A 21,259-nucleotide genomic window follows, 5' to 3' on the forward strand; every position below is an offset into this window, starting at 1 on the left:
TCTATCAAACCTCCTATTAGGACAGAAATGTGGCTTTAGGGCTACACATAAAGTATATTGTAATCACTTCTAACAACAAGACAATATAAAAAACAGGATCAACATTAGCTTGCTCATCAACCTGTGAACTATACTTTTTTATAATTCTCTGCTAAACTTTAATTACAGATAACAAAATATTTTAGTTGTTTGCTACAGGTCGTTAAAAAAACAATAAATAAAAATAGGCTAAAAAATATTTAGTGCTCTTAAAAAAAAAAGTTTGTCTAAAATATTTATCACCCTGTGCAAAATGCATTATAATTCAGCCCTACAGCAGAATAATTAGTTGCAAAGTAAATAAATAAAATTAAGATTTAGCTCATGTTTACTTGAATGCTATAGAATGCATTAAGTAGATTGTCTTCTAAGTAAAGAGCGTTTGCAGATCTCATTAAAAAAAAAGAAATAAAGTTCATAGTTTTACTGGGGGTCATATCATTTATAACTATTGCTCCATAATGTCCATAATGTCCAGGTTGACAACAGTTACATAATGCAGTTTTTGACTGTAAGGCTCTCATTCCTATTACAGACGTAGCAAATCTGGAGGTCACAGAGATTGTAGATTATTGTTCTTCCCATCCTCCTCTTCTTTGGTTTGGACTACAGTCAAGTTTTCCTGGTTTTCATTGAGGTCCTGTCTGGTTCTGTTAGAAAAAAAATGTGTAAGGAGCATTTCATATGTATAGCACCATGTATACCTCATTGCTATTTCTATTGCAGGTGTCATTGTTAACTTTGATAATGTGACATTATGATGCTGATTGGAAACCTGGCTGCTCTCCAAATGAAGCATCGTTTGCATAGTTGTTTCTCAGTCAAAAAAAACCCTGCGCCAATAATTGGTTGACGTAATCATTTGTGTACTAGGTGTTGGAAATATATCTTTAAATACTGCAGTAGATCAAAGGGGATCTCCCAAAACAACTTACAAGCTGAATCTTTGCAACTTGGACAGATCCCACACAGATGGACCCATAAAAACAAAAAAACAAACAAAAAAAACTAGCAGTGTATACCAGCCACGTGAAAAAATATAACTACAAGAGTGAGTACATTTTCAGCAGAAGAATTGTATCATTTTCGGTGATAGTCATTAACACAGCGATCTAAATACAGACAAAGTAGTGATTTTATTATTGTTGGGCTTATACCCATCGTTATTCTCCTGTCGTTTAAAACTATGTCGGCTTTTACATCGCCGTACCACACCCATTATTTTCCCACCGATCACACTATTGTTTTTTGAGTGGCTGTTGACTCTTTGCCAATTTGTAAATAAAGGCTATAGTTGAAATGTCGACATTCAAAAGGTCAACATAAACAGATGTAAACAATAAAATTGGCAATACATTTGGAAAAAAACAAAACTGCTTGCTCCCTCCCAAAACAGCTTACCCAACCCCAGTACTGCCAGCCTAGACTGGTCCTATCAAAAACTGGGGGACAAAAAGCATGGGGTCTATTACCAGCACTAGGCTTTGCCAGCCTGGGCTGGTGGTCCTATAACTGGGGAACCCGCAGGCTGTTCAGCATGGGGCTGGATTCCCTATGGAGATCGGGTCTGCAAAAAAACCGCGGACCCTCTCCCTCCACTAGATTTAACTAGTTCCATGCTGATAGCACTAGGGCTCTTGCAACACAATTGGGGCAGTGGATGTGGGGTAATAATGATAAACTAAATCAATAAATCCATTTTTTCCCTAGTGCACTACAGGTTCCAGAATGTCCAGGTTGTCATTAAGTGTTTGGACAGTGTTTGCTCCAGTGCTGGAGCTTGTAGTACTACAAACACTAGCATACATTTTTTTTTTACTTTTTTTTTTTCATTTATTTAAAAAAATAATTTTGAGCCGGCGGAGAAGTGGGGGTTGGCAGGCAGGGGGAGGGCCTCTCCGGTTTGGTGCCCCCTGCCTAGTTTACCCCGCTTACTGCGTTCCGCCGGCCTTGAATAATTGTCATTTGTACTTTGCTACTTTTTATTGTTCAACTGGATTAGAAAACACCACACATTTGCCTCCCTACGTTGTTTTTTTTTGTAAAATCCAACCTATTTGATATTAAACGTACATCATACTAAATGTTATATTCAATATTTATGGGTAGTATAAAAATGGAAGCAGGTATTTGTTATGTTTACCATTTTATAAAACAAACAGAAAACCAAAACAATGTCTTGATTGGTTTTTTTAAAATTCCTCAGTCTGTTACAAACTTGAGAGCCAACAACTTATGTAAGGAGAAGCTCCTCATGATTACTAGAACAATGAACTGGTACTTTGTTGGAGGGTACTTGTCGGCAATATCCTTAAGCGCAGGGCATATAGGGCATTGGGGACAAATCTGCCCAAGGCTAGGTATTAGGCCCAACAATCGCCAACTCTAGAAGTAGTCGAGTGACCTCAGTAGGTGATACAAATAATGAGGAGAACAAGGAGAGAGAGGTAAGTAAGACATTGTTGACTTTTTACTGTGATGTCTACTGATCCACAATTCTCTTTATACTTTTGTTAAAAAAAAAAAAATCAATGTGACTTTATAGGGTAATTAGACAAATAATAATCCTGACATAGGATTATCAATGTAATATATCTCTGTAAATTTTTTGACCCAAAATGATATAATTTCAGGTATTAAATACATTTAACTGTAAATATTTATTTCCGTATGGTTTTTATATATTGCATTAATGCTATTTTGTACTTAAATCCCCAAAATGTTGTGTACTAAAACAATAAATAAATGTAAAATTACATCAGTATTTTGAAAAGTTAATGCACAATACGCAGAGAGGATGCAGAGAAAGGGTATGTTTTTACTACTCGCACCGAAATTTAAAAAATGTATGTAAAGATGCATCGCTGCTCTGACCGATGTTATAAAAGTGAATGTACAAGCACAATATATACTCTCAATGGATATTGCAATAAGACCTTTATGTCAGGGGCTCTGATACTGCTATTAAATGTTTGCAAGAAACCATGAGGTTCTTAGTGCTCAATTTGAAAAAACAAAACTGTGAATGTATACCTGCACTAACGTTGTGTGGAAATAGAATGGTCAGTGTAGGCGTCCATTGATATGTGGTCCCCTTGTTGCTGCAGAAGCAAATTCACAATGTTCTCCAAATGAGCACTAAGAAACTGATGTGTTTTATTAAAATATGAAAGAATAATATTCCAGTGTCTAATACAGAAATGCAACTTATTGTGATTAGTATCTCTTTAAGGTCTACTGTATGCTTCAGCTTTCCAGTCTCACATAAAGGATGCAATATTATTTGAGAAACTAAAACAAATATGGCACAAAACAATAAAATGTTCACAGAACAGATTTCGAGAAATGGAGAAAGCGGTAGGTCCAGCCCCATCTCCTACAGAGGAGCCAGCCCTGTCGTAATCCTGGCGCATATTCTACTGTTTTTTAGTTGGATGCATCTTGAGATACATCCGATTCAACATACTTCCATAAGTATGTTTTGGTTTTTTTTGCAAATGTTTTTTCCTGCATTGTTCTGAGTGCAAATAAGTCCAATGTTAAATCAGCCCCATTGTATACAATGAAAAAAGAAATAGTGGATGGCATTCTGTTAAAGCAAATATTTGGTTTAGTGTATTTTGATACCTTAACATGCCATACCATATATGTTATCTCATTATAAATAGCTTTATGAATGTATATAATAGACCTATATATTTCCAGACTATGAGCAAACCTAGGGAGTTGTGTGTGTGTGTGTGTCATTTTCTTCTGATATGGCCTCAACTAAAATGATATAATATGCAACACTCACATATCTCTTGCTATTAGGCCATGCACTGGGAAGAGAAAGCAACTAGATAAAGTCCTGTAACAGGAATATTTTGTGCTGTCACCCATTTAAGCTGCACTACCACCTACATAAAAGATATGCAGGTGGCAGTGCAGCTTGTGATTGGTCCATGAGCTCCCTCTCTGGTTTTTGACCAGGACTATAAGAGGAACGGAGGAAAGGGCACCTTAGTATAAGCATTTACTAGATGGTAGTGCAACTTTAATATTTTATATTAGTTAAATACAAATAAATCATTCAAAATATAGGGTTAGAGTCCCTTTAATATGTTTATACTTACTTCTCTCTATTGAAAACAATGAAATCTCTCTCCACAGTGTCCAAATGTTCTTGCAAGTTGCCGTTCTTCAACAATACAGACAATTTAATGTGAACAAAAGAGGAAGAAAGAAAATAAAAGAACCTTCTATTAATCACACATAATAATGTCTAGATAAAATTGTTAAAATAATATGACCTTTTTTCATGTACATGCATTCTAGAGAATGGTCCTGAGAACAAGATAAGGATTTTTGTACTTAAATTTGATTAGGGGCAGTTTGTTAATTGGGTTACCACCCTAGGACATGTAGTAATCTGCTGAGAATCTTTTTTTGTAAGAACACTATAACATGATGCAACCGCCAAAGTTTTCAATTCTCCAGGCATAGTTACATTGAGACCTTACCGAACCACTGGGGCTACCTGAAGAGAACATGGTTAGTGATGTCCGGAGAAAGGAATATTCCAGCTGTCTCATCTTAGTAAAGGAAGAGGTATCAGTGAAGGGGCAGCTACAATTCTGTCTTTCAGAACCTAGAAGAACATTGGGAGCAAAATGACCTGGACTCTAAGTCCTAAGGACTAGCTGGATTACTGCTGCCAAATTCCTCTAACAATGCAAAGCATCAATTTAACTTACATATCCCTGAGATTCTGGAGGAAAAACTACATTATTAGAAGAGAGATTGGCTTCTTCCTCTACATCCCAAAATAAGTTGTTACAATAACAAACCCGAAATTGTGCAACATAACATTTTATAAGCAAAGGAAAGCCAGAATGAATTAATATTAAAGTGGGAAACGGCAAATGTTCAGCAAGTATTAATCAATAGCAAAGTAATTCATGTTTTGCTTGTTGAAGAAGACTAAAAACCACTTAAGTTAAGTGCCTGCCATATCTATCATCATGATTTTAAATGTTCCCAATGCTGTTTGCTAGTCTCATCCATCAAAGTCTACATTCTGGAACCTAGCAACCCTCTCCCTTGCCAAATACTATATATTTCTTTAAAAGCCATGCCAAAACATTTACAAACTTCATGAAACTTTGTACCTGTATTGATTTGTCCAACTACTTAAGTGTTATTTAACTACAACCAGTATTGTCTGTCTAATTGTGTGGCTTTGTTTCTTTTTTTCTTTTTTTTTAGTTCTCTTTCAAGTGAACACTTCACTATAAGATTGCAAATCTACTGGTACTGACCGACATTGATGGAAAGGTATTTCCAATAATAAAGCCTGGGTCCGGTTAATATTTTTCCATCTGTCCATTTGTACATCTATCCATGATTTGTAAAAGCAATCGTTCTCAATTTTATAATAAATTGTAGACAGCCCAGACAAGTTGTTTATATACATACAGATCATTTATATGATATATGCAGATTTTTATTAACATACTACTACAGTTTGTAAGAATAAATGTATCAATGTAAGCAAAGGGTTATGGGTATTTACTTCATATGGTACATGATCTATATTATATATTATAATGTAATGTTTTAATGGTAGTACAACATGTAATGTTGTTTGTTAATTTGTTAACCTTATTAACAAACTATATAATTACTATTTGAATAATCATTTAGTGATCCCACATACCTACAAAAATTTTACAATAGGACAGAACAGGCTTAAAAATAAAATACTAAAACTTCCAAAAATATGACATCCTATAATCTGTAAGCAACACAGCATTCTTTCCCAGACTAAAGCATGTTGCACAATGCCATGGTCCACAAGATGGGATGTGACTTCTAAGGCCAACTTGTTATGTGACTTGGCAGATAACTTGCAACTCACTATGCTACACTTTCCAGACAAATACAATTTTGTGACACCTTATTATTGTACATATGCACCTGTATTTACTAGTGGAGTCTGCAGGGTTGTAAAATGTACATCTTAAAATGGGAGAAACTGAGTGTAATCCATGCAGAGTGCAAGCTGGGTGCATTAATCTAATTATTTATGCACCAACATGCAAAAACAGATTGGGGAGAGATTATTTAAATGACATTCTAGGGTCAGAGAAAGCACATTTAGGAATAATAATCCGGTTTAGCTGGGCATTGTAGAGCATTTTTCACCTTCCAAGCAGACTTTATATTTCTAGCTACATTTGAACCAATATAATAAAAACATTTAAAAGGCGCAAAAGTCATGCCTGTAATAAAAATGTCCCATCAGTCTCATGATTAAATTTAAAAAACTAAAAATGTTGTTTTTGGTGAAGTTAGGTAAGATTAAATGAAAATAATTACTTTCCTCATCCAGGGGCAGGCTGAGCTGGTCCCATAGTGGGCTTCCTTGGGCTGGGTCAACTGCATTTTTTTTTCCTTTAAAATGTTCATAATAGGCTGCTGAGTCTTGCCCCTAGGGCTGGAATTTGCCATCTCTCCCCTGTCCTCATCTATTCTGATTCTCCAGTCCAGAGGGTCCCTTGATGGCTGTAACGGGCGTTCAATAATCCTAGCAGTGTTGTCCAGTCCTCTCTCCCATGGGGATCAAGGGAGCTGAGGTGAGCACATTTCTCTTATTTTATTTATCTTGCCTAGCTCCACCCGGATCAAATTTTGTCGTTTTTATCCCGAGTGAGGCTAAATATCAAATAAAATAATGTGCAATACTTTAGTAGTAGTTGTATGAACAGTGAAGTAAGAGTTTTTTACTGTTTGCATTAGCATTTTGTTGTGGGTGTACTCTCTGCTTGCACAGGGAAGACAATTAGATGCATATTAAACAAATAGAGATGTGTGTTGCTCCAGTATAGTTTGCATACTTTGTTGTAGAATAAAATCTAAGCGTTCTTATACAGAATATTTTAGTTAAAATGTATAAGAATACTGAAATCTGTTGTGCACGTTCTATTTCTTATGCCAGCCAAAATCTAATAATAACCAGCCAAGATTAAATGGGGTGGAAATTGAAAAATCACAGGAGATGCCACTGAGCCATCTTTTTCATTGAAATACAGACCCCTAGATTGTATCACATTTTGGATTGATATTATATTATTATATCTCTATTGTGATTTAGTGCTCACATATCCAATACACATTTTAATTATGTGCTGGTTTTGTAATGTTCTTTATTCTGTGTTTGCTTGGTTAATTCTAAGCACATCTCTTACCAGTGCAGACCGATTTTTCCCATTGTCCTTTACTCTCTTGGCTAGTCTCTTCTTTTTCTTGTGTAGTGGTTTAGATTCTAGGATCATTTCTTCAAGTTCAAAAGTTGGGTCACAGTTAAGCCGCCCTTTCTGTTATAGAGAAAAGGAATGGCAATTAAGCAATTTTAAAACAAGATATATAAGTGTGTCCATGTTGGAAAGCAGAATTCCAAAGGGTTTGTAAATTGCACGTAAAGCAAATAAATTGCATCGAGGTGGAAAAAAATCCATTTCTTTCTATGGGAAACTTTCATAAACAACTTAAAGAGCAACCCTTTTCCTATAATAATTGCATTTACACACCTTTTTTTTATTGTAATCACACTTACAGTACTTGCAATTGTAAATCCTATAGTGGGGTACTTAGCACAGAGTACACAAAAAGGATAAAATATTTCTATTGGCGCAAATTGGTACAATTATTATAGATTTCATCATAGCTTGTGATGCAGTATGAGTCACGTTATTGTTTTTTTCTATTTTATTATAATCATTTCACAAATCTTTTATCAATGGCTTGAATAAAACATGTTTTTTTTTTTTTTTTTGTGCTTTAAGTTACAGAATGATGGAAAGCAATTGTTCTAGCTATATTTGCATAAGGATAGTATATATTCCAGCCAGACAATTAAGTTCTAGACAATTTATACAATACTAGTTGCCAGTGGTGGAACCACTACCGTTCTAGGGGTGTGATGACTATGGAACCCAGAAGTGAAGTAGATGGAGCGTAGCCGGGTCATCAACACTTGCTCTGCTCTTCTCAGCATGTCTGGGGGCCGGAGGATGTGCCGTGAAGACCCGTTTAGCGGCTTCAGTGCAGAAGAGCAGGCCGGGAGCGTCGTTGTCCACTTACAATTTTGTTGTGGAGCCTAGGGTGCAGCTTTACACCCTTTAGCTGGGTACACACTACACAGTTTTCATCCAATAATCGGCTAAATCAGCCGACATACGACCGCTCGTTGAAAAGTCGGGGCAGTGTGTGCAGTGACACGATAGTCGAAAGTCTGCCCAAATGGACGATTGTCGCCTCATTTGGTTGGTCGTACCGTTTAATATTTTCGTTCCAATCTCGTTTCCGTTGTGTTGTGTGTATAAACTTACGACCGATCCACAACAGTGAGTACGAAATTAGTCATTGCTCACAACAACATGGCTGTAAAAAGTCGCTAAAGGGACGTCCGCTCTTCCCTTTATAGTCCTAAACAAGGCTAGTGTGTATGCAGTCCATGGACCGAGCGATCGGAACATCGATCTCATGTAAAGTCGCTCGGCATAAAAAGTTGGTCGAAATTTCTGTAGTGTGTACCTAGCTTTTGTTAGTTACTTAGTCTTATTTTACCTAAGACCTTTAGTCATCATGACAACGGTTTATCTCAATTATTTTCTTACCGTTGGCGTAAATTCTGGTATGAGTTTTTTCTGTAGGACAGCATCCCAGTTGACTTCTGATAAACCTGGAAATTTCTGAATATCTGCCAGACACGAAAAACGCGCCTCTGAATTTCTATCAAGCAGCTACAATATAAAAAAAAATAAAAATAAAAATTAAAGATTTTGTTTTCTCAAATATGCATCAATAATTTGTATTTGACAGTTGATTGCATGGGGCACACAGAGACCATGATTCTCATAACTATAATGTTCGTAAGCCAGGATGTGAAGTCTCTCTTCTGAGTGCTAGTATGAATTTCCTACGTATATATGGTCACCAAAACCACCAGGTATTCCACTGGCATCAGTATGATTAAAATCCACAGAGAAAAAGCTACATGTGTTGTAGAATTCAATATTTGATAAAGAGATATTTTATAAAGTGATGGGTGTGGGCATGTCAGTGTGCCCCAGAGGAAAGATAACAAATGTTTTTTGCAGTACTGTTAGATACACTGTATAGTAGAGTGATTATCTAACAAACAAAGCAAACTAAACAGAGGCTGTAATTTATAGAAATGACCAATTGGATCTACATTAGAGTAAAAAAGTGGACTAATCATTTGAAGTGATACTCTTTAACGCTACTCCTTAATGCGCAAGGGATAAGTAGAGGGCTCGGTCATCTGTTGCTTTACGCAGTGGAATGACTAGACCTACTGCTCTGTATAATCTTTAAAGCTAGGCCAGCTTCTTTCCACTGTGCTAACACAAGGTACATAGAAACAGGTATTAAACTATGAAGTGGAATTATTATTATTATTATTATTATTATTATTATTATTATTATTATCATTTATTTGTTAGGCGCCACAAGGTATCCGCAGCGCCGCACACAGTACTAACAGTAGACTATACAGGATGAAACCATACAGAACAATGAACAAAAAGTACCAATACTTCAGAAACTCCGGCTAGCCATATGCAGTAAAGACGGAGCGGAAGAACAGGTATGGAGACAGGAGGGGAGGGGGCCCTGCTCATACGAGCTTACAGGGAGGGTAAACAGACCAGGCACAAGAGGAGCCAGTTGAGGCAAGAGGAGAGAAGTGAGGACGAGCAAAGGGAGGAGATGGGGGTTAAGTAGATGGTTGGTAGGCTTTGAGGAAGAGGTGAGTTTTGAGTGCACGTTTGTAGGAGCACAGAGTAGGAGAGAGACGGATGGAACGAGGGAGGTCGTTCCAGAGAAGGGAGGAATTGAAAATTAATTTGAGTGCAGTGAAAGTTCTATGTCCTATTAACATTAAAATAATTTGTAATCCACACAAAATTTACACCATTACGACCATTCGAAATGGATAAATAATACATTTAAGAAACTAGATAAAACATTCTCAACAATCCAAACATACACAATAGTAAAATAACTAAAATAATGCGAAAAAGGATGTATCAATTCCCTATAGTTTAGAATAATGAACACATAAATACCTCACTTGTAGTGAACACAATCAGGGAGCTTTCATACATGAGAGCATCATACTGCTGGAGAAGACCCTTGGGCACTAAAGCTGGGATTGACTTTTATTTTGTGATTGGGTTTATTACATAATATTATCTCACTATAATCAATCAAAAGCAGCTAACTGACCAATGTTACTGAACGACAATAAAGTGATTGAATTGCGTTTTCTTCAAAATTACCCAGATTGTTTTTTGTTACTACAATTGTTTAATAGGAAAAAAATTAAATGGTTCTCTAACACTGCCTTCAATCACAACAATATAGTACTCAGAAGGATCACCAACCCTTTAAAAATTCCTCCATAACTTTGTTAGGACTCAAACCGACTGGCGTTTTTTGAAAGCGTTTGTTAAAAACAACACAAATTATACACTATTAAGTATGTGGTCTTAGTAGAACAAAATTAATAGGAACATATGATGAAGATATGCTGCTCTTAGGATAGCAATAATTACAAGAGTATATATCCAATGTTAGTTTTATATATTGTTTAATGTTGTCTTATCTGATATCCAAAACAGATTAGAAGGGATGCCTTGTTCATGAAAACAAAAATAAAGTTCCTCCTTGCCAGTCACTTAGTTTACTATGGATGCTTCAGTGGGATAGTTTAAAGTGCAGCCACTTGACCTCACTACAGCTGAATTGAGTGCAGGGGCTCGGCTCCTAGGGAACATTTGGATTGGCTGCCAGCACCCTTATAGTGCAAGCAACTGTATTGCTCACTGCCTGTGATAGGTGCAGTGTTCTGGATTGGAGTGTCATTTTGTATTCTGGATTTGTGACCTCTGCCTAGACCAGTGATGGCTAACCTATTCAGCTTGGTGTGTGGAAAATCGGAACAAAGTGTAGCCTTCCTTGGGTCGCGTGTCATTTCAAGAAATATCCAGAATTTGGTGATATTTGCAGCCCTAATAAAGAAAGAGTTATACTTAATAATAGAAAAATTAATTTCATTACATACCTTTGGCCATTTTCATTTGACCCTCCTACAGCCATTGCCCCCACCCCCTGCAGCCATTTTTCCTTACTTCACCCTGCAGATATTTTCATTACCCCCTCCTACAGTCATAGTCCACCTTACAGGTATTCTTATCATCCCGTCCTACAGACATTTACCCCCCCTACAGACATTTTTCCTTACTCCCCCCTGCAGATATTTTCATTACCCCCTCTGCATGTATTTTCATTACCTCCCTTGCAGCCATTGCCACCCCCCCATAGCCATTTTTCCTTACTCTCCCCTGCAGATATTTACATTACACCCTCCTACAGTCATTGTTCCCCCTGCAGGTATTTCTTTACCTTCCCCCACAGCCAATTTTAGTTGCTCCCCCTGCAGATATTTTCTCCCCCCCCCTCCTACAGCCATGGACCCCCCACCAGTCATTTTTACTTAGCCCCCTCCTACAGTCGTTGCCCCCAGCCTGCAGTAATTTTTACTTATCCCCCCACAGGTATTTTCTTTTCTTTCCTCCTCCCTCCTACAGCCGTTGCCCAGTATTTTTTACTCATTGACCCCCCACTGCAGGTATTTCCTTACCTGGTATTTGCTAAGGCTGCCGACATACACTCTGCGCCTCCAGAAGAAAGACTGCGCAGCCGCGTAGGACGTTACATCGGAAGCACTGGGAGCCAGAACAAGAGGGAGGGGAAGCACCAGGGGCAGCTGAGAGCTGGAAACCGGAAACGCCGGGGGCAGGTGGGAGTCGGGAGCCGGAACGGCCCATCTAGCCATCAGCCCTTCTGGCAAATGCCAGAAGAGCCAGATGGCCAGTCCGGCCCTGCGTATCAGTCAAACTGCCTCCGTTCGCTATCACAGGCCTACACCCTGACCTTTCTGTGGATAGTCAAATGCCATGAGCTCTCCTTCACTTCTAGATATCAGTATTATTGGCCAGCAATAATTTACATTATTGCTTAATGTCTCCCATGTTCCTGTGTCAGCACCTCTAAATGAGGTACTACTATTACATGCAGAAGACCTGGGGTTATTGAGAACCAGTATGAATGTTCAGCTCTAAGCAAATAGAATGCTATGGGTGTAAACCATGACTAGCCTGGTTCTAGAGGGCTTATTTTTGTAATTGTGCTCTCTACAAAGAGGAATTATTTACGGACAACCTCTTACAGACACCTTGTTAGCTAGTGCCCTCTGAAAAAGTGTAGGTGGTTCCAGAGAGGCCATCTAGAGGCAATGTTGACAGGTCTCCAATCAGTTTAGTCTCTCCCAAAATTACTCTTGATTTTACATTGTGAGACTACTATGGTCCTCTTGGACTCAGGAGCTGCTGGTACCATTGAAGAAGCTCTGGTTAAAAAGTACTGGATTCCAATAGTTGCTGTTAGTAAGTCTCGCTACATTACTGAAGGATCTATTTGTTTTTATATAACTTAGGTTGGGTACACACTACAGAAAATTTCTTTTGATGCAATATCATTAACGATTTTACCAATGACTAAAAGCCCCAGTCAGCATGCCAATTCATGTGTACATACGATACATGTTTTACAAGATTTGCCTTCAGATCTGTGCTCTTCCTTTGTCCTCACCATCAGCTGAAAAGATTGTGACACTGTGTAAACTCTATGGAGATCTGGTCGTGAGTACATACACACTGCAAAATTGGAATGACATCATTCCATCGTTGAACAAGATTTTTAGTCAGTTTATAAAATCAAACGATGCAATGTGCTTTGGAACGATAATCGTTCATCGTTGGAGGGTACACACTAATGCGATATTGGGCCGAACAGTCATTTATTGTGTGATTGACCCGATTATTGGGTGAAAAACCTGTTTTGTTTACCCCACCTTATAAATTGGGGTTATGCAGGAAGAACAGAGCTTTGCATAAAAATAAATCGAATATCTTTAAACCTGGTTCAATAATTGACCAATGGACCGGTCTTCATGTGTTGTTCATGTTTCCCTACATATGATGAAAAAATAAAAGCTATTTCTTCCCCTCCTTTGGTAGTCTCTGATCTTCAACCTTTTGTCCTTTAGAAAATTTTAAAACTACCAATTATTCATGTAAACACAAGGCCAAAACTCTGGCACCTCTCTCTCCTTTTGATTGCGCCATCGACTTAATTCCATGTAGCTTCTTTTTTTAAAAATTGGCTCCCACTGAAATAAACTCCTGTATTTAAGACTTGGTGGTAGCCATAGAAGAATGGATGCATCTGTTTGATGGAGCACTTCATCATTACCATTTATTTACATAGCATCTCTAATTCCTCAGTGCTATATAGAGAATATTTGTGATTCACGTCAGTCCCTGCCCCATTGGGACTGGTGTTAATTTTGTCAGTAGCCAATTAAGTTACCAGTATGTTTTTGGAGTTTGAAGGGATACCGGAGCACCCGGAGGAAACCCAAGCAAACACGGGGAGAACATACAAACTTCACACAGATAAGGCCCTGGGAGGGAGTCAAAATAAATTGGCATTTATACATATCAGAAAAATCTCCAGGATGCACTCAAAGGACGAATCCTCAAAAGACCCGATGGACAACCTTCTTCTCCCAGTTCAATTTAATTCTCACTTAACACCTTTGTTCCAAGTATGTTAAATTATATTGAACCCTCCTCTATAGTGGCATCTATATCCATCAAGCCCCAAAAAATTTTTGTTACCACACATCTTTGTCCCAAGTTTCTTGCTTGTCCCCTAACTCAAAGCTCTCTGGTCATCCGGAATTGATCACCAGAACCTTTTGGTGGCCAAATTTAATGAGGAGTGTTTGTGATTTTATCTCAGGATTTATTCATCTCCCACCTTCCAAAGACTTAAGTGCTTTTATAAGATGTCTCACTTTGTTCCTCTCAGGGGTTTACTATGCATTTCCACTTGCAAAGTTTATTTTAATAAAATACAATTTTATCTCTATGGTTTACCATGTCACACTGGCTGATAGATGAGTGCATTTTTTTCCTGTTGTTCAGAAAGCTTTCTATCGGCTGTCAATATAGTAACATAGTAACATAGTAACATGTTGATGAGGTTGAAAAAAGACACCAGTCCATCAAGTTCAACCTATTTTGGATCTCCTGCGATCCTGCACTTATATTTGAAATTAATCCAGAGTAGGCAACCGCCCATCTGTTTCAATTTTGAAAATCCCCCCAGACTCAATATTGCAATACAATTTTTACCCTATATCCACTACTATCCTTTATTTTAAATTAACGGTCGTATCCTGGATACACCTTTCCGCTAAAAATTTGTCTAACCCTTTCTTAAACATATCTATTGAATCTGCCATCATAACCTTCCCTGGCAATGAATTCCATATCTTGACTGCCCTTACTGTAAAGAACCCCTTCCTTTGCTGGTTGTGAAATTTCCTCTCCTCTAACCTTAGGGGATGACCATGTGTCCTGTGTATGGTCCTTGGGGTAAAAAGTTCCCATGAAAGCTCTCTGTATTGACCCCTAATGTATTTGTACATAGTAATCATATCTCCCCTTAGACGCCTCTTTTCTAAAGTAAACATGCCTAAACTGGCTAACCTTTCCTCATAACTTAATGACTCTATACCCTTTATCAATTTTGTCGCCCTTCTCTGAACCCTTTCTAGTTCCAAATTATCTTTTTTATAGAGTGGTGCCCAGAACTGTACTGCATATTCAAGATGAGGTCTTACCAACGATTTATACAGTGGCAAAATTACACTGTCTTCCCTTGCATCTATGCCCCTTTTTATGCATGCCAATACTTTGTTTGCCCTTGCAGCTGCTGCTTGACATTGAGCACTATTGCTAAGTCTACTGTCTACGAGCACTCCCAAATCCTTTTCCATTATAGATTCTCCCAAATTAATTCCATTTAATTTATAGATTGCGTTCTTGTTTTTGATCCCTGAATGCATAACCTTACATTTATCTGTGTTAAACCTCATATTCCATTTAGCCGCCCAATCCTCCAGTTAATTTAAGTCCCTCTGTAGAGAAGCTACATCTTGCTCTGATTTTATTACCTTACAGAGTTTAGTGTCATCTGCAAAAATAGAAACTTTACTCTCTAAACCATCACCAAGGTAATTAATATCACCAAGTTTATTAATATTAAACTGGATTTTTCTTTTGCATACCTTCCCAGCCAAAAAAGGTCTACCAAGTCCTTGAACACTACTTACATGAGGGCACTTCTGCTCCCCTTGACATAATTTCCACACAATTGTGAATCTACAAAGAAAACTCCTTTTGCAGCCTTTTTTGCTTCACCAAATGTTCCAGTTCCTATTTATACATCTTCAAGGGTTCCTGCTGTTGACAACTATATCTTCTTCACCCATAGTATGCAACTTCATGCACAGTCTGTCAGAGAATATTTCCCTAAACTTTGGGCCATATTACCAAATCACGTGGGGTTCAATTCAGGCAGTGCCAATTGATAACAGATCAATATATATAAATATAAATATATATATATATATATATATATATATATATATATATATATATATAAATGAATATAGCACATTTATTATTATTATGCTTTAATGTAATCTTGTAAATTCCGTCATTTAATTCTGATATGTATGCAATATTTTCCTTTTCTTTTTGTTGTTTAGTATGTTTATATCTTAAAAAAATTCAATAAAAATACTGGATTTAAAAAAAAAAAAAAAATACAATTTTATCTCTATGGTTTACCGTGTCACACTGGCTGATAGATGAGTGCATTTTTTTCCTGTTGTTCAGAAAGCTTTCTATCGGCTGTCAATATTAAACTGGATTTTTCTTTTGCATACCTTCCCAGCCAAAAAAGGTCTACCAAGTCCTTGAACACTACTTACATGAGGGCACTTCTTCTCCCCTTGACATAATTTCCACACAATTGTGAATCTACAAAGAAAACTCCTTTTGCAGCCTTTTTTGCTTCACCAAAATTTCCAGTTCCTATTTATACATCTTCAAGGGTTCCTGCTGTTGACAACTATATCTTCTTCACCCATAGTATGCAACTTCATGCACAGTCTGTCAGAGAATATTTCCCTAAACTTTGGGCCATGTTACCAGATCACGTGGGGTTCAATTCAGGCAGTGCCAATTGATAACAGATCAATCCCAATCATATGTTCAGGATTTCATTTTAGGTCATTGTTGAACACAAATACCATAATTTGAGGCCAATTTGGTCTAAATCAAACAAATTAGCCATACAAATTGTTATGTGCATGGGTAGCTATTACAGTCCATTGTCTTTTGAATAACAAATTTAGGAGTTATGTGTTATCACACCCTCCAATTGTCTATAAAAGAACAATTGCCATCTCACTTACTAATTTTACATTTAAGCAGTAACTTTGCACTAACCCAGCCCAACCAGAGTTTTTTTTAGTAAACCTCTTTTACGATGTGCTTTGGGTGTGCAGTGTAAAACTTTATTTTGAACTGGTGCACCTAGATGTTTTGCTTAGTGCACATGAAGGTACATACCAACTCTCCTCACTCATGACACCTCCGTAAGCTAGGTGCACTGTCCGTATAGTATGAATGTCAACAATTTCAACATCCTACAACATTTGTGCCTTGGCCATTTTGCACTTTGCAAATGAGGCCCAGGGGCAGATTTGCTGAAACGTCTGAAAAGAAAAAGTGGATGTGTTGCCCCTACCAACCGATCAGTTTCTAGTTAACATTTAACTACTACATTCTAGAAAATTATAGTTAGAATCTGTTTGGTTGATATGGGCAACACCTTCACTTTTCCTTTTTAAACTATTTAATAAACTGCACAAGACAGATAGAAGCTTGTTGGTTATTGGTTGGTGTGTATTAAGCAAATCTTGCACCTGAATGCTTTGTTAGTAGATGAGCCATTCTGTGTTTCCAGTCTTGTCAGTTTACTATACAAGAAGAAATATCAGTAATATGTTACAGAAGATTTGCAGAAAGGATCTTCAGAAAGATGTTAATTGCACAGTAGTTGCAAGTCCAAATAAAAACTCCATAGTAAGTACCTGCTGTTTTCTCATGCCAATAATCTATATTTTTGTATTATTTGTTTACATTTGTGTTGAACAATAGTGTTTGCAATATGTGACGAGAAAGATTTTAAGCTGTTGATGTGAATTATACAGGTTAGAGATGAACAGTTGGGACAAATAACTGTTCCAGGCTCCCCAGGTAATTGTCCTACATAATCTGTTCTGTGATTATGTGAATTACACAGTTGGGGAAAAGACATAGTAAATCCATGAGGAAAATAACTCGAAGGATGGGGAGCTGGAAACATTAACTGAAATGTGCGGTAAATTTAACAATGGAGGTCAGCGTGACTGCTGCCGTGATGACAGATGGTAAATGCATACAGCAGCTAGGTCATCTGAAACTTAAAACAAGAATAAGGAATAAAAATCACACATAATAATGGATCCATGTTGAGGGTTCAGATATGGAAAATTTGTTCCTAAGAACATGTGACTATATAGCAATTAGTGTCCCTCGGCATGATAAATGCTGCATAAAAAAAAAAGAATCCAGAGACACTTCACAGTGAAGATTTCATAGAGGTGCGAAGAAAAATGAGCAAAGATTTGTACCGTAATTGTCGGCAATGTGCATGGCACGATGTTCAGATGCCACATGGCCAGTAATGCAATTGCCCCCTAAAGTTCTATGCAGTGGTCTATGTATGAAAGACCGATGTGGTATTTCCTCTATAAAGCAATTTATCTCTATTTTGGCTTTTTAAATAACACTCTGCGCTCTTAATACGGTCAGATGTAACTTGAGTTATATGGGGGCCTATTTATCAAATGTTTCCCCCCTGTAAAATCCCTAAAAACAACAGTTTTCGGGGATGAAACACTAAATTGGTATTTATGGTTGTAGCATCGCAGCAGATATCATATATACCTGCTGCTTTGCATCTCTTATCGTTTTACTGAGCACTCCCCATAACAGTGTATGGGGAGTGCTCAGTAACGCTATTTAACGATAAATGAAATTAACTTTTCAATCATGTTAATGTACGTCAGCACAAGCTGGCGTACATTATCATAATTGAAAAGTTTCAGTGCTGTCAGCTCTGCTCCGAAGAGCAGACCTGAACAGCGCATGTGTGGAGGGATCACATAATCCCTCCCTGTCACACACCGCTCGCTCTCTGCAACTATAACTGCAGAGAGAGAGCAGAGATGTTTGTGCGCATGCCCGAGGGTTTCACTTGGCGCATGCGTACTGGAGTCAGAAGAGGAGCCCCGTTCTTCGCGTGCTGCTTCGGGAATGAAGAGGCATCGGTAAGTATGTTTTCCACTTCACAGGAACAGCAATTTTTCGGAACTGCTGTTCCTGTGTTGCTTTTTTTAATAAATATGAGAAATAGTTCAATCCTTATCAATGCAATAAGGATTGAAAACTATTTTTCATATTTTGCGAGTGTTGATAAATGTGCCCCATGGTGTGTTTGATATAAGTGTCCTGGTGAGTTTAGGATATGCTTCTGTAATTGGACAGTGTGTGCACTGTGCGTGGTTTGATTAATGGTCCTTTATCGCTAAACAGTAATTGTACATTTGATAAATACTCATACAATGTTGCTTGCCACGTCTCCTTATCAATAATACAACAGTGCTGTTAGCTTGAGTTCCAGTTTTTATGCTTAGAACAGAGATCGGCAAAGAGGTGTGGAATTGTAAGCCAGTGTTTGAGGAAATGCCGGATGGCTGACACCGCTGTCATACAGGTATAAATGTCAAATGACGGCCCCTGCGTGGTGCGTGCAGTTTGTAATTACCTTAGTGGTGCAACTGTGACGTATTTGGGTATGTGGTGGTGGTCCTCTGGTGCAGATCTCCGTGCTATGTCCTCACCGCCGTTCGCGATCTCTACTCCCATGTTTGTTGATGATTCTCCCGCGCATGCACGAGTTACGAGCTCGGGAAACAAATGTAGCTATGCATGGTGAAGCATGTTTCAACAAGTATTTTATTTGTACGTTCAAGGTTCAACTTGCATATAAGCAGATACAATAAAGCTCAGATTTTTAAAAGGATTTGCTAGAGCTGTTGTAATCAGGTGCCAGTCTCTAATGAAGAAATTTGTTGAGGCCCTGACGCATTTCATCTGTAACCGGACTTTTTCTAGCAATGACTGAAGTGACTTCCCTGCAGGTTTTATAGTCCCAGGGTGATTGTAAAAAGTTGCATCTGGGCGTGATTGATTAACTGTGTTTGCATGTCATTATTTCACATGTTCCATTTCCTCATCATTTCTAATATTCTCATACTGTTGTTAGTAAAAGGTTTGTAGTGGTTTGGGCAGCACGGTGGCTAAGTGGTTAGCACTTCTGCCTCACAGCACTGGGGTCATGAGTTCAATTCCTGACCATGGCCTTATCTGTGTGGAGTTTGTATGTTCTCCCTGTGTTTGCATGGGTTTCCTCCAGGTGCTCCGGTTTCCTCCCACACTCCAGAAAAAACATACTAGTAGGTTAATTGGCTGATATCAAAAATTGACCCTAGTCTCTCTCTGTCTGTGTGTATGTATGTTAGGGAATTTAGACTGTAAGCTCCAATGGGGCAGGGACTGATGTGAATGAGTTCTCTGTACAGCGCTGTGGAATCAGTGGCGCTATATAAATAAATGGTGATGATGATGATGTTTGCATGACGTTATATCTAATCCATTCTGTTTTCTCATAATTTCTTGCTGTCCCATTGTAACAACCTGCCTCCTGGACTTTTGGACTCTATTATTTTTATTTCTATTTTGTGTTCCAGCAGTACCTCTTTTCACCAGAGGTGCTGCTATTGTGCTTTATTCTTGTGCTTAAGGAGTTAACCTTTATGTTCACTAATTATCTCATGCACCTGGGTGTGTCTCATTCCCCCTATATATACCTGTCACTCCCAGCACACAGGGCTGGTTATTGTTGTCCTATCCTGATGCCAGATCCTGTTGTTGCACCCTGTGGAATCTTTCTCCTGCCTTGCTCCTGTGATTATGCTGCATTGGGATCGATCTCAGCATACAATCTGCTGACCTGTTCCTTATTTGTACCTGGGACTTATCTGTGCATTTCCCTGTGCATGCCGCCTGGAATATTTCCTCACCTCCCATTTACCTGCATCAGCTGTATATCTGGTAAACTCTGCAAGATATTATGTCATCAACTGTTCTCCAGCAATAAACATTGTTTGTTTTACACCTATCCATGACTCCTCAGCTGTATTTCTACTCTGATCCGTGACAGTATAACCAGCCCACAAAACAGCTTTGGAGTCAGGTGAAAGTTTTGTTTTATTCTGGGACCTTTTTTCTGCAATCAAGTTTTCATTTGTTTTTTGCAACATGTCTGTTTCACCAATCATGGAATTGCCACTGCTACAAACTTTACAGATAGACATTATCTTGCTACGCTCCCAGCTGGCTAAATTTTCTACCTTACTTTTGGACCCACTCAGGAGACTGTCAGATTCTGTCTCTCCTAATTCAGAAGCTGCTGAGCTGTCTCAATCCACCTTCTCTGCTGATGAACCTGTGCAAACAGCACCTCTTAAAAGTGCTTCTACAAATTTGCTGTTTTCTATGAACTATGGGGTAACAAATTCCCAGTACACAGGTGGTCCACGCCCCCATCTGACCGAAGAGGAACGGTGGCGCAGGATAACATACAAGTTGTGTCTCTACTGTGCCAGCAATGCACATTTCTTGCCGGTCTGTCCTATCCGTAGACTACGTCAGCCTACTGATCCATCCCCTGTTGCTTTCCCTCTGTATTCCACAATTGGTTATGCTCCACCATTTCTATTCTCTGGGAAGAGACCCAATCTGCCAGCTCCAGCCGCCTGTCCTAAGGCGCCAGCTCCAGCCACCTGTCCTGAGGCGCCAGCTCCAGCCGCCTGTCCTGAGGCGCCAGCTCCAGCCGCCTGTCCTGAGGCGCCAGCTCCAGCCGCCCGTGCCAAGGTGCCAGCCTCTGTCTCCTGTGTCGAGGTGCCAGCATCTGTCTCCTGTGTCGAGGTGCCAGCCTCTGTCTCCTGTGCCGAGGTGCCAGCCTCTGTCTCCTGTGCCGAGGTGCCAGCCTCTGTCTCCTG

At 38.6% G+C, this 21,259-nt stretch overlaps 1 protein-coding gene across 2 annotated transcripts in view; it reads right to left on the reverse strand.

Moving 5' to 3' along the window:
* Nucleotides 1-477: 477 nt before the first annotated feature.
* Nucleotides 478-21,259, reverse strand: part of STK32A (serine/threonine kinase 32A) — a 204,781-nt gene continuing 183,999 nt past the window's right edge. For both annotated transcript variants that reach the window (XM_075209654.1, XM_075209655.1), the window contains 4 exons: nucleotides 8,700-8,825; nucleotides 7,269-7,397; nucleotides 4,155-4,219; nucleotides 478-689 (listed from right to left, as the gene is read on the reverse strand). In XM_075209654.1, coding sequence (XP_075065755.1) covers nucleotides 593-689; nucleotides 4,155-4,219; nucleotides 7,269-7,397; nucleotides 8,700-8,825 — 417 coding nt within the window. In that variant the 3' untranslated portion in view covers nucleotides 478-592. The remainder of the gene's footprint in view (nucleotides 690-4,154; nucleotides 4,220-7,268; nucleotides 7,398-8,699; nucleotides 8,826-21,259) is intronic.

Source organism: Mixophyes fleayi, chromosome 4, assembly GCF_038048845.1.
Source record: "Mixophyes fleayi isolate aMixFle1 chromosome 4, aMixFle1.hap1, whole genome shotgun sequence".
NCBI classification, from domain to species: Eukaryota; Metazoa; Chordata; class Amphibia; order Anura; family Limnodynastidae; genus Mixophyes; species Mixophyes fleayi.